Raw genomic sequence first — 15,481 nt, 5'->3', positions numbered from 1 at the left:
TAAAATAACTAATTATAGGCCAGGTGCGATGGCTCATGCATGTAATCCCAGCACTTTGGGAGGCTGAGGCAGGTGGATCACCTGAGGTAAGGAGTTTGAGACCAGCCTGGCCAACAAAGTAAAACCCTGTTTCTACTAAAAATACAAAAATTAGCTGGGCATGGTGGGGTGTGCATGTAGTCCTAGCTAGTTGGGAGGCTGAGGCATGAGAAATGCTTGAACCCAGGAGGTGGAGGTTGCAGCAAGCCAAGATTGCACTACTGCACTCCAGCCTGGGCGACAGAGTGAGACTCCATCTCAAAAAACCCAAAAAAACAAAAACACAAAAAACAAAACTCATTATAGAGTAAAAGGCAAAGAGATAGTCTAGGTAAGTGATAAATGATGCCAGAAAAATTAAGAACTGTAAATAAATATGATAAAAATATACAGTTGTACTGTCTTTGTAATTAGTTTTGAAATATAACAAGATAAAAAATAAAAAATAAAAATTAATTAAAAGGGAACAAATGTGGCAAAACAAAGTTTCATAATTCAGTATCATAGACTATAACCTTGTAAAATATATATGCTATGTACCACATTGTCTGGCAAAATCAAGCTGTTTTACCACTCAGCATTACATGTGCTATAATTATTCAATATTTTAAAACACACTGCAGTTAGAAACCATTTTTCTTTAATTTTACTTACTCAGTGTATTGTGGTCTGTGTGAATACCTTGTATAACAGATGTTCTGAGTAATAATTCAACATCAGAACCTATTTTCATTAGCTGTTAAGAAAACCAAACAAATAGAATAAGTCCTTTAGGTGTTTCATATGAATGTACTGTTTTTGAAAACGATAGTTTTACTATAATTTCTTTTCAGTAACACAGTAGTTTCTCCTTATCTGCAGTTTCAGTTACCCGTGGTCAACTGCAGTCTGAAAATATTAAATACAAAATTCCCAAAATAAATAATGTATAAGTTTTTAATCACATGTCACTCTGAGTAGCATGATGCAATCTCACGCCATCTGCTCCAGCCTGTCTGGGATGTGAATCATTTATTTGTCTAGCATATCCATGTTGTATACACTGTCCACCTGTGGTCACTTAGTAGCCATCTCGGTTATCAAGATTGACTGTTGCCATGCTGCAGTGCTTATATTCAAGTAACTCTTATTTTACTTAATAATGGCTCCAAAGCACAAGAGTACTGTGTCTAATTTATAAATTAAACTTTACCATAGGAAAGTATATGTAATAAAAACATAGTATATAGGATTTGGTACTATCAGAGATTTGAGGCATCCACTGAGGATCTTAAAATGTATCCCCCAAGGATAAAAGGGGACTACTGTACTGCTTTTAACTTTTTATAACCATTCCAACTAGTATAGAAAGCTCAGATATGCATATAGTTTTAGCTTTTATCTATCAATTCTATATTTTCTTCCAAAACAGATTTAGAGTATTTTTTGTTACAATGTGTATTTTTAAGTGTGTTTAAAATGCACATTTTGGGGAGGGCAGTTGAATGTTTCTTCACTTGAACTCCAACTTTGGCTGTATCATTAAGTGTATGGCCTTGGGTTAATCACCTACTCTCTTTGAGTTTCAGACCTCATCAAATAATATGTACTTGAGAGACCCTGAGACCCTTTCAGGGATCTGTGAGGTCAAAATTACTTTCGAAACACTACAGCCTTTTGCATGGTTTGAGTTGTGAGCAGTAGAGCTTTCTCCATCAAAATACCATTTTTTACTTGACAGAACCACTCACAAGATCATTCAGACTTAGCTATTTGGCAGACATTTTCTTATTTTCTTAGAAAAGTAGAGTGTGTCACTTCAAAGAAAACAACTGACAGTATTTGCTGACAATGACAAAACTGAAGCTTTCAAGCAAATATCAGAATTCTGGAGAATTTGTATCTGCCAGGGTAAGCTTCATAGCTTCACAATACTTAAATATTTTTTTCTTGCTTTGTTTTTGAGACAAGGTCTTGCTTTGTCACCGAGGCTGGAGTGCAGTGGTGTAATCATAACTCATTGCAGCCTTGAACTCCTGGGCTCAAGCGACCGTCCCACTTCAGCCTCCAGAAGTGTTGGGATTACAGGTGTGAGCCACCATGCCCAGCCTTAAAGATTTTTCTGATGAGATGGATATTAGTATTGATAGATATAATTTTAAAATATGTAATGAACTATGTCAACATCTGGAGGATCTGTAGTATTTAATGAACCTGTATTTTCTAAATCATCACTGCATGATGTTACAAAATCATGCATGGGTAAAAAATCCATTCACAGGGAAATATCAATTAAAGTTCATTGTCTACCTAAATGAAGCTTTGAGGGCATGTGAGAGAATATCCCAAGAAGAGGCAACAGCATAACAACCCTAAGTGAGGAAACTTTTTGGTAAATTCAAGGACCCTCAATGAAGGGGCTGAGATTGGAAAAGTGAGGGGGATGTGGTTCAAGTTGAGGGGGCAAGGTAACAAAGGTCAGATGACAGACAGTCTTGTAGGTCATGTTAGACACTTTAGATTTTTCTTGAATGAGATGAAGAGTCATGGGGTTGTGAGTAGTAGAGTGCTGAGATATGCCTTTTTTTTCTTTTTTTAAGGTTTATTCTGTTTTCAAAAGTACTGAGAATAGGCTGTAGGGAGTGCGGCTGGAAGCAGGAGGCCCATTAGGAGGCTGTTGTAACAAGAGAGATGATGGTGGCTTGGACTCGGAGATAATGACAGGGAGGATGAGAAGTAGTTGAATTCTATATATATTAATATTTTGAGATTTAAGTCAACAGGATTTGCTATCAGATTGGATATAAGTGTGAGAGAAGAATAGCCGTCAAGAAAGCACCAAGGTTTTTGGTCTGAGCATCAAAAGGAGGGAGCTGGAATTAAGTGCCATGGAGAGAGCTGTGGGAGAGCAAAGCCTCATCTCCTGACACCTGGGAAGGGGCTTAGCAGGGCAGAGAAGGAGAAAATAATGGGTCTCCTCAGCCATTGGAGGTACATAAACTGAGTCAAGTCCTAGATATAAGGCTGGAAACAAGGCCAGTTGAGGAATAAGGGATTAGGGGGGTCCAGAGGAGATGAGGAGGAGGTGGTCTGCATGAATCCTGGAACTGCCCCCTCCAAAAAAATTCCACTGGTCTGACAGATAACAGAGTTGCACATTGGAACTAACCTTTAACTAGGTGACAGAGTGAGACTCCGTCTCAAAAAAAAAAAAAAAAAAAAAAGAAATTACCTCATGCCAAGGCGTAGTATTAAAAAATATTCACAATTATGTGGCTTATACCTGTAATCTCAGAACTTTGGGAGGCCAAGGCAGGAGGATCGCTTGAAGCCAGGAGTTTGAAACCAGCCTGGGCAACAAAGCAAGACCTCATCTCTACCCAAAAAAATAAAGAAAAAAAATCACAATTATCTAAAAGGCTGTTCTACTCTTTTCCAACTACAAATTTGTGTGAGGCTGAATTTTCTTCATATACTTCAACCTAAAAAACATAATGCAGGGGGCTGGGCACAGTGGATCACGCCTGCAATCCCAGCACTTTGGGAGGCTGAGGTGGGTGGATCACCTGAGGTCAGGAGTTCAAGACTAGCCTGGACAACATGGTGAAACCCATCTCTACTAAAAATACAAAAATTAACCAGGTGTGGTAGCATGCACCTGTAATCCCAGCTATTCAGGAGGATGAGGCAGGAGAATAGATTGAACCCGGAGGTGGAGGTTGCAGTGACCTGGGATCATGACACTGCACTCTAGCCTAGGCAACAAGAGCGAAACTCCATCTCAAAACAAAAACAAAAACAAGACAAAAACAAAAAAACCAATACCACTCTTCTCACTAAATTTTTAAAAATAGTTATTTTTCATAAATATCATGTTACTTTTTAACATATAATGAAATTATTGTTATTTTAAAATGAATTAATCAATATATATTTTTTAAAATTCTCAGTTTACATTTCTAATATGGTAAATATTGATATAAACAAAGCTTTTTGGGGTCCTCAATTTGTAAGAGTGTAAAGGTTCTTTGAGATGACCAAGTTTGAGAACTGCTGATCTAGAGAGGATGCCTGAGACTCCTTTTAGTGCCAAGACTCTATCAACCCTCTAATAACAATGCAATTATTTAAAAATTACTAAAATCTTAATATTTTTCAGTTGCAGAAAGTACAAAATATACATTTGTATATAACAAATATGCAATTTCTAGATGCTTAATGTTAAATTAATGCTCTATAAGTAAAATGAATTTGGGAGATTGTAGTTCATTTTCCCAGTTTACTTAATATAAACAGACCTCAATTTAAAAGTCTTTAATCATAATTTCAAAATTAAAAAATTATCATATTGTTATGAATTAGTCTACTGAATAGCAAACAGTACAAACTTCCTCATATATCTTTTAACCTCCCTTCAAGTTATGAGTTAATTATACTGTCATTTTAATTTCTGCCATGAATAAAAATTACATATTCCCTATTTGCCCTATCATGTTTCAGCAAAATCTTTCCCTTTTTGTTTATTTTTTAGAGAGAGAATACTTAGGCTATCTCATTTTGTCTCATGAGCTCCATTATTACAGGTATTTACTATTTCAAAAATAGCATTTTCTCCACTAAATATAAATGCATTTTTTATCAGTTTTTTTTTAAACATCTGGAAATTCTATAAACATGGAAGAATTTCTCTAGTTTGTACCTTCCTTTACCCTTTTTAAAGGAATTAATTCTTGGAACCATATCAATTCTTGGAACCATAACTATCTTGCAAATTATTTTCCATTTTTTTGTTTTGTTTTCTTCCTAAGGGTCCTTTCCTTATCTTTATATAGTTAGACACAGGAAGCTGAGGACAGAGATAATATGTATATGCCAGAATACATAACATATAGGAAAAGAAAAATTGTGCACTTTTTTCAATGAACTTTTACTAGGAGTATTAGGGAGCTGAGAGAGTAGTGTCTGTATAGTGTCTTCAACTAGAGCAAGTGACCAAAATGTAAATACAGAAAGCAAAGCAAGAATAGTTCATACTGCGGCTGTTTGTCATTGCCAAGATGGGATTAAAAATAAATATCTAACTGCTTAGTTCAGTTAAGAGTAGAAGTTTCCTCTGTAGTTCTGAGTTACTACAACACTCATTCTCTTTAGTTCCAGTCACTTGCTTTAAGTGAGGATAGAAGTTCTGTAGGTTTCTGAGTTTGTTCAGCTGTTCTGGCTTTGACCATGGCTATTTCCATGTTCTGTTCATGGGGTACCTTGCTGTATTTTGGTGTTGGCAGATGAGCCTGAGGAGGTGAGCCACACCAAATAAGTGAAGGTTATCTACAATTGTGATGGCCTTAACTATCAAGTAATGGTTTTTATTTTACATAACCCCTCTATCTTCATCATTTCCTCTTTGACAAGATAATTGTATAAGTTTTACTATAACTGAAAAAATTACTGTACCTCTTCTATTTTCTTAGGAGAAGTTTCACTTTTATTTTTTTTGAATTCTTCATTTATCTTTATTCTGGCTGCTACAAAGAGAAAAGTACATATAGTTATTCGCTTTTGTAATCTATAATTCCTATCTCAATAATTTACACGTTATTCACTATGAATGGCTACTTCTCTAGTATAGAAATTGCCCTCATGAAAAACAAAGCATAAGAATAAGAAATTTGTTAATGAAGTCCCTTGGAGAGCTTTTGACAGGATGACAAGTTTGTAGGTAAACCTACCATAAACCTTTGGCACTCTAATATTTTTTCTTCCACTGATTTTTACTCTCAAATTCATTTGTATACCTATAGCTATTGAATTACAATAAATCTAATGTTTTATTTTTACAAATCTAAGGATTTCTATTAAAATGCTTTTTTAAGATGGTAAAATTCAATACATACAAGTATGTTAAACTACATACACACATACACAAAGACTGGCAGCAAACAGGATACATGTGTACATATATGTAAAATTTTAAGTGTCTTGGCTGACATACGAAGTGAGTGACAAATAAAACTTTTGTTTACATATACCACTGAGAATTTGATATCATTATAGCAGCATAATTTGGTAGAATCTCACTGGCCTTATTGTGCTGGTGTGAGCATTTAATGGAACAATCCATATAAAGTGCTTAGCAAATATGCAACCAAATTGTTAGCTGTTCTTATAACTGTTTCACTTAAAAAATTTAAAGCAACAAAAATATTCCATGTTGATAATTACCATAAAAACTTCCTTCTATGTTGTGTGTGTGTGTATATATATATATGTATATGTTATATATACATTTTTTTTCTTTTTTCCTTTTTTTTTTTTTTTCCAGATGGAGTCTTGCTTTGTCGCCCAGGCTGGAGTGCAGTGGCGTGATCTCGGCTCACTGAAACCTCCGCCTCTGGGTTCAAGCAATTCTCCTGCCTCAAGGGATTACAGGTGTGTGCCACCATGCCCGGCTAATTTTTGTATTTTTAGTAGAGGCGGGGTTTCACCATGTTGGCCAGGCTGGTCTCAACTTCTGACCTCAAGTAATCCACCTGCCTCCGCCTCCCAAAGTGCTGGTATTACAGGTGTGAGCCACTGAGCCCAGCCTATGTTGCATATATTTCAATACATAAGGTGGTTTAAAGTTTGGACTTTTGAATCAGACTGCTTAGACTAAATCCCAGGTCCACCTTTTACTAAGTATGACATGGGACAGATATTTTCACATTTTGTCAATTTTCTCATTTGTAAAAATAGGAATTATAACAGCAACTATCTTACAGAAATATTACAATAATTAAATCAGGAATTCATGTAAAGTATGTATAATACAATACATACATCTTATTTGTTTAGAAATTATATTTGATGAGTTACAAAAACTTAAATCCCTGGAAACAGTGGGGACACTTTACCTAGGTGCACTCTTAAGGAGGTTCAGAAATGTATGAGGAGTGGAACTGAACATGAATAACACAGAACCTAAATTTCAGAGCCTGTGACTTCCAGATTAAGATAGAAACTACTTAAAACAGGGAGGTACTGAATTTGGAATCATTTGGGATGGATTCTCTTTCACAGCTGCTCTTTTAGACTGACATAAGACATTAACAACATGGTAATATCTGGTCCTAGAGAGTGTGAAAATTTGGTTATGTAACAGAAAGTTCAATGGCTTGAATATAAGGCAAGCAATGATAAACACTGAAATTCTGGTCCCTCGCCTTTTTTTTTGACCAACTTTTTATGAAGACTTGATCTTTAAAAATTTTTCTTTAAGTAGATATTTCTCAAATAAGTGTAATATAAGCTAATCTTTATAAAAGATATTAGAGAGAGATAGTGAAGGTCATTCCCTAAGATGGGTCTTGACCACACAGGGTTTCTCAGACAGATTAGTAGTCATCTAAAAAGTAGACTGGCTCCGAAGGGGTAAAGAACATACTTACCTTCTAATGCTCTGGCATCATTTTTAAAAACTTGTTGTCTGGTCCTGTGCAGTGTTTTAAAGAGCTGTAAAACCTGTTAAGAAAATCAGAATTCAAGGCTGGGCACAGTGGCTCATGCCTGTAATCCCAGCACTTTGGGAAGTTGAGGTAGCAGGATTGCTTTAGCCCAGGAGTTCGAGACACTGGGCGATATGGTGAGACCCCCATCTCTACAAAAAAAGAAATTTTTTTGACATGGATCCTCACTCTGTCGCCCAGGCTGGAGTGCAGTGGCATGATCTTGGCTCACCACAACCTCCACCTCCTGGGTTCAAGCGATTCTCCTGCCTCAGCCTCCCAAGTAGCTGGGATTACAGGCACCTGCCACCAAGCCTGGCTAATTTTTGTATTTTTAGTAGAGACAAGGTTTCACCATGTTGTCCAGGCTGGTCTCGAGCTCCTGACCTCAGGTGATCCACCCGCCTTGGTCTCCCAAAGTGCTAGGATTACATGAGTGAGCCACCGCACCCGGCCAAAATATTTTTTAAAAATTAGTCAGGCCATGGTGGTGTGCACCCGTGGTCCTAGCTACTTGGGTGGCTGAGGTGGGAGGATTGCTTGAGTCCAGGAAGTTGAGGCTACAATGAGCTCTGACTGCACTACTACACTCCAGCCTGGGTGACAGAGCAAGACCCTGTCTCAAAAAAAAAAAAAAAAAAAGAAAAGAAAAGAAAAAGAAAAAGAAAATCAGAATTCAGACCTCAAAAGGAAAACATTTCACATTTTACATAAATCGTATTACAAGGATTAAACAGTATTCCTTTTCTGTTTGTTTCATAGACTATTTTTAAAAATAGTTGGTGAAAACCAGGACTTGCCAAAATAACTTTCCTTTGATTATTTGTCTCTACATTAAAAACATTTTTAGCCTTATTTACAAAAATAATACAAAGTTCTTTGAAATAAATAAAACAATATAAGGATGGTTAAAAAGTTAATAATCCTCATGCTAAAAACCAGTCTGCTACTTTACCAGTCTGGTATGTATCTGTTCTCATTTTTCTTAACCTATTGAAGTTTTAATCCGCTCTTAATATCATACACACACATATACAAAATTATGAATTTATTGCATCTTAAAAGAGGCCACAGAAGGAAGATGTTTTAGACAATTTAGACAAATTTAATTGCTATTCTTTTTTTTTTTTTTTTGAGATGGAGTCTCACCTTGTCACCCAGGCTGGAGTGCAATGACACAATCTCGGCTCACTGCAACCTCCGCCTCCCAAGTTCAAGCGATTCTCCTGCCTCAGCCTCCCGAGTAGCTGAGATTACAGGCGCATGCCACCACGCTCAGCTAATTTTTTGTTATCTTTAGTAGACACGGGGTTTCACCATGTTGGCTGGGCTGATTTCGAACTCCTGACCTCGTGGTCCGCTGCCTTGGCCTCCCAAAGTGCTGGGATTACAGGCGTGAGCCACTGTGTCTGGCCCTTTTAATTGCTATTTCATAAAAGATAAGTGAAATGTGAGACTTATGAATATTCTGAGTCTGTATTGAAAAAAAAAAAGAGAGAAAAGAGCCTGGCATTTTGGTAAAAGACAGATTGTGAAGAGGCTTTAGTCATAGGCTGAGGTCACTTCACACTTCTCAAGTCCAGAAAGGTACTCAATATTGTTCTCTCAATATTGCTCTTCCTCCACTCTTCTCTATTTTACTTATTGGAGGCCACCAAGTTTCTGAAGCCAGAAATCTGTAGGTCATCCTTTTATTCTACCTTACTCTTGTTGTGGAAACTTTAGGAATGTCTCTGTAATCTTTCTTTTATCCTCTATCAACAAAACCACTTACGTCAGGCACTCCCCATCTCTTAGACTATTTACAAAAGTTTGTCACTTTGCCACCACACCCTCCTGTCCTCCAGTCTGTTCTACAAATAATATCTAACATTTACTAAGCATACTGTGTGCTAGACACCATTTTAAGTGTTTTACATATATTAGAAAACCTATAACATCAAAGGCAGACATGAAAACAGAAATAAGAAACAGAGCAAAAGAAGTTAAAAATAAAAACCAAGCAGCCATAAAAAACTTCCTCAGAAACATGTTATCACAGAGATGGAATAACATCAATAAAAAGCTGTAGTAAATTTAAAAAGAAACATTCCAAAAACTCCCAAAAGCTCTTGGCTATCGAACAGGTGAAAGTAAGGATTAAGTTGAGAAAAATTGCCCAGAATGTAGAATAAAAGTTCAGAAACAGAAACTGAGGAGAGGAAAGACAAGAAAATTAAGGGAGAAGGCCCAACAGCTAGATTAGCAGAAGGGCCAACAAGAGAGAAAAGAGAAAAGGGAGGGAAGAAATTTTAAAATTTTCACTTAATATTTGGGTAAAAGGGAAGGAAAAAAATTCCACCAAGTAAGGCACAAGAATTACAAGATAGAAAGGGTTCCACCAAGTGCCCAACATAAAACTCATAACACAGCACAGCATGATGTAAGTTCAGTGCAATGCTGATAATGAGAACTATCTCAGAGAATAAACATTTCACATGTAAAGGATGGAAAAAATCAGAATGGTACCTGATTTCTGAATAGCACCACTGTAAGAAGACAATGGAATAAGATATTCAAGTTTTGAAAAAATGTCTGCTTTAGAACACCATAGATACTCAAACTATCACTCAAAGACAAGGGCAAATACATATTTTCAGAAATGCAAAGTCTCTTATCTGTCATACATACTTTATTGGAAAGCTACAGAAGAATATGCTCCACCAAAATAAGGAAATGAACCACAAAAGGAAAAGACATGGGAACCCGGGAGACAGGTGGTCTAACATGGGAGAGGCAAAGACCATGGGGAAGGACAAATGCTAGTCAACATTTGTGCAGCCAGACTAGAAAGCAACTAGGCAGGACTATAGCAAAAGACTGAATTGCTCCAGGAAAGGTATTGCTAGGAAAAATGAAACTGGTAGACTGGTTTTGCCTAGAATTTGGGAATAGATATCTAGGATATCTATTAAAGGATATTTTTAAAAAGTAATAATTTTTAAAAGGCAGTTATTAATTTAAAGATGAAGAATTGGGAAAAAAGACAATCATATAATGTACTTAAAGGGCTCAGCTGTGGGTAATTTTTATAGCAATAATAACATCAAAGATGTTAAAAGTACTAGGTGCTAGTAGAACTGTGAGGGCAGCTGTTTGCTTTATAGGACACAAATGAGAAGATGTGGTGTATATATACATCACAGAACACTAAAAAAGAATGAAATCATGTCCTTTGCAGCAGCTGCTGGAGACCATTATCCTAAATGAAATAACTCAGAAACAGAAAATCAAATACTGCATATTCTGACTTATAAGTGGGTGCTAACCAAAGGGTACACATGGATAGAACGATGGAAATAATAGACAGTGGAGACGCCAAAAGGGAGTAGGATAGGAAGGGGTTGAGGGTGGAAAAATTACCTATTGGGTACAATATTCATTATTTGGGTGATGGGTTCACTAGAAGCCCAAACCTCACCATTATGTAATTTACCCATGTAATAAACCTGCATGTGTACTCTCTGAATCTAAAATAAAATTAAGAAAAATAAAAAGTCAAAGGATTTGAATAGATATTTCTCCAAAAAAAAAAAACCCATAAATGGCCAATAAGCCATGAAAAGATGTTCAATGTCATGTGCCATCTGGAAATACAAATCTAAACCTCAATGAGATACCATTTCATCCCAGTAGAATGGCTACTGTAAAAAAGACAGTCAATAAAAAGAGTTGACAAGGACATGGAAAAATAGGAACTCTTATACATTGTTTGGCATTTAAAATGGTACAGCTGCTTTAGGAAACACTTTGGCAGTTGCTAAAAAAAGTTAAACCCCCAGTTATCTTATGACCCAGAAATTCTGCTACTAGGTATATACTCAAGACAAATGAAAACATGTTCACACAAAAACATGTATGCTAATGTTCATGGTAGTATTAGTCATAATAGCGAAGAAGTAGAAATAACCTAAATGTCCATGAACTCATGAACGGGGAAGTGAAATGTGAAATATCTTTATTAATAAGAACTTAATTAGTTCTTAATAAGCTAATGCAGGCTGGATGCAGTGGCTCACGTCTGTAACCTCAGCCCTTTGGGAAACTGAGGTGGGTGGATCGCTTGAGCTCAGGAGTTCAAGACCAGCCTGGCCAACATGGTGAAACCCTGTCTCTACTAAAAAATACAAAAAATTAGCTGGGCGTGGTGGTGGGCACCTGTAATCCCAGCTACTCCGGAGGTTGAAGCAGGAGAATTGCTTGAACCTGGGAGGTGGAGGCTGCAGTGAGCCAAGATGGTGCCACTGCACTCCAGCCTGGGTGACAGAGCGAGATTCCGTCTCAAACAAAACAAAACAAAACAAACAAAAAACAAAACAAAACAAACAAACAAACAAAAAAACCAGCCTGGCAACATGGCCAAACCCTGTCTCTACAAAAAATAAAAAAATTAGCCAGGCGTGGTGGAGGGTGCTTGTAGTCCCAGCTAGTCGGGAGGCTGAGGTGGGAGGATCTCTTGAGCTTGGGAGGCAGAGGTTGCGGCGAGCCAAGATGACGCCACTGCACTCTAGGCTGGGTGACAGAGTGAGACCCTGTCTCAAAACAAAACAAAACAAAACAAAACAAACAAACACACCCAAAAAAGGCCGAGTGCGGTTGCTCATGTTGCTCATGCCTGTAATCCTAGCACTTTGGGAGGTCAAGGCAGGCAGATCACCTGAGGTCGGGAGTTTGAGACCAGCCTGACCAACATGGAGAAACCCCATCTCTACTAAAAATACAAAATTAGCCGGGCATGGTGGCCCATGCCTGCAATCCCAGCTACTCAGGAGGCTGAGGCAGGGGAATCGCTTGAACCCGGGAGGCGGGGGTTGCGATGAGCCGAGATTGCGCCACAGCACTCCACCCTGGGAAACAACAGTGAAACTCTGTCACCAAAAAAAAAAAAAAAAAAAAAAAAAAGATTGCAGCTGGTGACTTTGAGTTGAAGCCAATGACAATTTGTCATTCCAAAATCCTAGGACCCTTAAGAATTATGCTAAAACTACTCTAGCTCTACAAATCAACAAAGCACATCTGTTTAAAGCATGGTTCACTGATATTTTAAGCCCACTGTTGAGATCTGCTCAGAAAAAAAGATTCCTTTCAAAATATTACTGCTCACTGACAACACACCTCATAACCCAAGAGCTCTGATGGAGATGTAAAAGGAAATTAATATTGTTTTCATGACTGTCAATACAACATCCATTTTGCAGCCCCACAGGTCAAGGTCAAGTAGTAACTTTGCCTTTCAAGTCCTTTTTTTGAGACAGGGCCTTGTTTTGTCACCCAGGTTCGAGTGCAGTGGTACGATCATGGTTTACTGAAGCCTCGATCTCCTGGGCTCAAGCGATCCTCTCACCTTAGCCTCCAAAGTTGCTGGGAGCACAGGCGCATGCCACCACATTGAGCTAATTTTTGTACTTTTTGTAGAGACGGGTTTTGCCATGTTGCCCAGGCTGGTCTTGAACTCCTGACTCAAGCAATCTGCCCACCTCAGCCTCCCATAGTGCTGGGATTAGAGGCGTGAGCCAGACTTCTAAGTCTTATTTAAAAGACTCATAAGGCTATAGCTGCCATAGATAGTGATTCCTCTGATGAATTTAGGCCAAGTAAATTGAAAACCTCCTGGGAAGGATTCACCATTCTAGATGCCATTCAGAGAATTCAAGAGAGGAGGTCAAAATAGCAACAATAACAGGCATTTGGAAGAAACTTATGTGAACACTCATGGATGACTTTGAGGGGTTCAAGACTTCAGTGGAGGAATTAACTGCAGATACGTGGAAAGTGCAAGTGAAACTAGGATAAGAAATGGAGCCTTAAGATGTGACTGAATTGCTGTAATCTCAATAAAACTTAAATGCATGAGGAGTTGCTTCTTATGGATGAGCAAAGAAAGTGGATTCTTGAGTTTATGAAGATCATCACTCACATCACTTCACTCCTGGTGAAGATGCTGTAAACATTGTTGAAATAACAACAAAGGATTTAGAATATTATATAAACTCAGTTGATAAAGTGGTGGCTGGGGTTGAGAGGATTGAATCCAATTTGAAAGATGCCCTACTGTGGGTAAAATGCTATCAAACAGCACCGCATGCTACAGATAAAACTTTTGTGGGTGAGGGAGTCAATCAATGTGGTCAACTTTACTGTAGTCTTATTTTAAGAAATTGTCACAGTCATCTTAACCTTTAGCAACCACCAATCTGATCAATTAGCAGCCATCAACATCGAGGCAAGATCTTTCATCAGCAAAAAGATTACAACTTTCTGAAAGCTCAAATAATTGTTAGCATTTTGTAGCAAAAAAAGTATTTTTTATTTAAGGTACGTACTTCCTTATTTTTTATTTTATTTTTTGAGACGGAGTTTCGCTCTTGTTGCCCAGGCTGGAGTGCAATGGTGCGATCTCGGCTCACTGCACCCTCTGCCTCCTGGGTTCAAGGGATTCTCCTGCCTCAGCCTCCCGAGTAGCTGGGATTACAGACACGTGCCACCACACCCAGCTAATTTTTGTATTTTTAGTAGAGACGGGGTTCCACTGTGTTGGCCAGATTGGTCTCGAACTCCTGACCTCGTGATCCACCCACCTGGGCCTCCCAAAGTGCTGGGATTACAGGCGTGAGCCACCTTTGCCAGCCAACGTATGTACTTTCTAAAGACATAATACTACTGCACACTTAATAGACTACATTATAGTGTAAACATAACTTTTATGTGCACTGGGACCAAAAAACTTCTGTTACTCGCTTCACTGCAATATATACTTTGTTGCCGTGGGCTTGAACCAAACCAGCAGCATCACCTAGGTATGCCTGTATCTGAAAATGTGGAAGTGGCTTTGGAACTGAGTAATGTGCAGAGGCTGGAATAATTCTGAGGTGCTTGATAGTAAAAGCCTGGATTGCCTTGAAGAGATTGTTGGTAAAAATACGGGCTTTGCAAGCATCATAGAATCCCAGGGACTTTAATATTGCAAGAGCAGAGAAGACATGCTGCATGGGATTAAAAAAATGAGAAGTAAGTAAACCTAATGGTTTTACATGCTATTTAAAGTACAACATTAGTACAACAAATTAGCATCCCTAATTTAAGAGGACTAGTGTAAGAAAATGTTATCATTATTGCCATAGCACTATTGGAGTTAACATTACCTTGAAGCAGATAAGCTTTTATTAAAATGCAGAAAGCCAGGTCACAGATTGTATTCTCTTCCTCATTTACTTATACTGATTGGACAATTCAGGCAGTGTAGATGAAAAGTGGATTCTTTATAGTCAGATGAGTTTGAATGTGAGATTGTCACTTAATGTAAGCTTGGACAAGTAACAGTCTTCTTGCCTCAATTTTCTTGAATAATGGATTAATTTTAAGGGTTATAATTTCTGTGCTAGGTTTCACTTTCCTATTTTTTTTTTTTTGGACGTAGGGTCTTGTCACCCTTGTTGGACTGGTCACCTTTGTATCTTCCCACATGTAGCATAAGTGCCTTCTATACACTGTAGGCTCTACCAAAAGTGTTTTTGATATGAATCCTACTTAATTCCATTTGTATCCAAGTGTTCCAACCAAATCCCCACTTCAAGGACTTTCCATGTGCTAGCTGCCCTTTCTGGAATACTTTTTTCTCTCCTCTAGCTAATTTCTAATCAAACGTCAGGTCTGAACTTCCTTGAGAGATTATTTATTTACTTATTTTTTGAGATGAAGTCTTGCTCTGTCACCCAGGCTAGAGTGTAGTGGCGCAGTCTCACCTCACTGCAACCTCCACCTCCCAGGTTCAAGAAACTCTTGTGCCTCAGCCTCCCGAGTAGCGGGATTACAGGCAGCCACCCCTATGCCCAGCTAATTTTTGTATCTTTAGTAGAGATGGGGTTTCACCATGTTGCCCAGGCTGGTCTCGAACTCTTGACCTCACGTGATCCTCCCGCCTCGGCCTCCCAAAGTGCTAGGAT

At 38.0% G+C, this 15,481-nt stretch overlaps 1 protein-coding gene across 3 annotated transcripts in view; it reads right to left on the bottom strand.

The window, feature by feature from the left end:
* The window catches only part of LYRM7 (LYR motif containing 7), a 34,493-nt gene that overhangs the window by 17,682 nt on the left and 1,330 nt on the right, over positions 1-15,481 (bottom strand). For all 3 annotated transcript variants that reach the window (XR_010126477.1, XM_054488139.1, XM_063665480.1), the window contains exons 2-4: positions 7,443-7,515; positions 5,470-5,540; positions 694-775 (exon numbers count right to left, since the gene is read on the bottom strand). Coding sequence is in view for 2 of the 3 variants with exons in the window: in XM_054488139.1 (XP_054344114.1) it covers positions 694-775; positions 5,470-5,540; positions 7,443-7,515 (226 nt within the window). In the remaining variant the exon portion in view is untranslated. The remainder of the gene's footprint in view (positions 1-693; positions 776-5,469; positions 5,541-7,442; positions 7,516-15,481) is intronic.

The sequence above is a fragment of the Pongo pygmaeus genome, chromosome 4 (genome assembly GCF_028885625.2).
Source record: "Pongo pygmaeus isolate AG05252 chromosome 4, NHGRI_mPonPyg2-v2.0_pri, whole genome shotgun sequence".
Taxonomy (NCBI): domain Eukaryota; kingdom Metazoa; phylum Chordata; class Mammalia; order Primates; family Hominidae; genus Pongo; species Pongo pygmaeus.
Note: the sequence above shows the minus strand (reverse complement) of the source record. Positions and strands in the feature narration are given on the sequence as shown.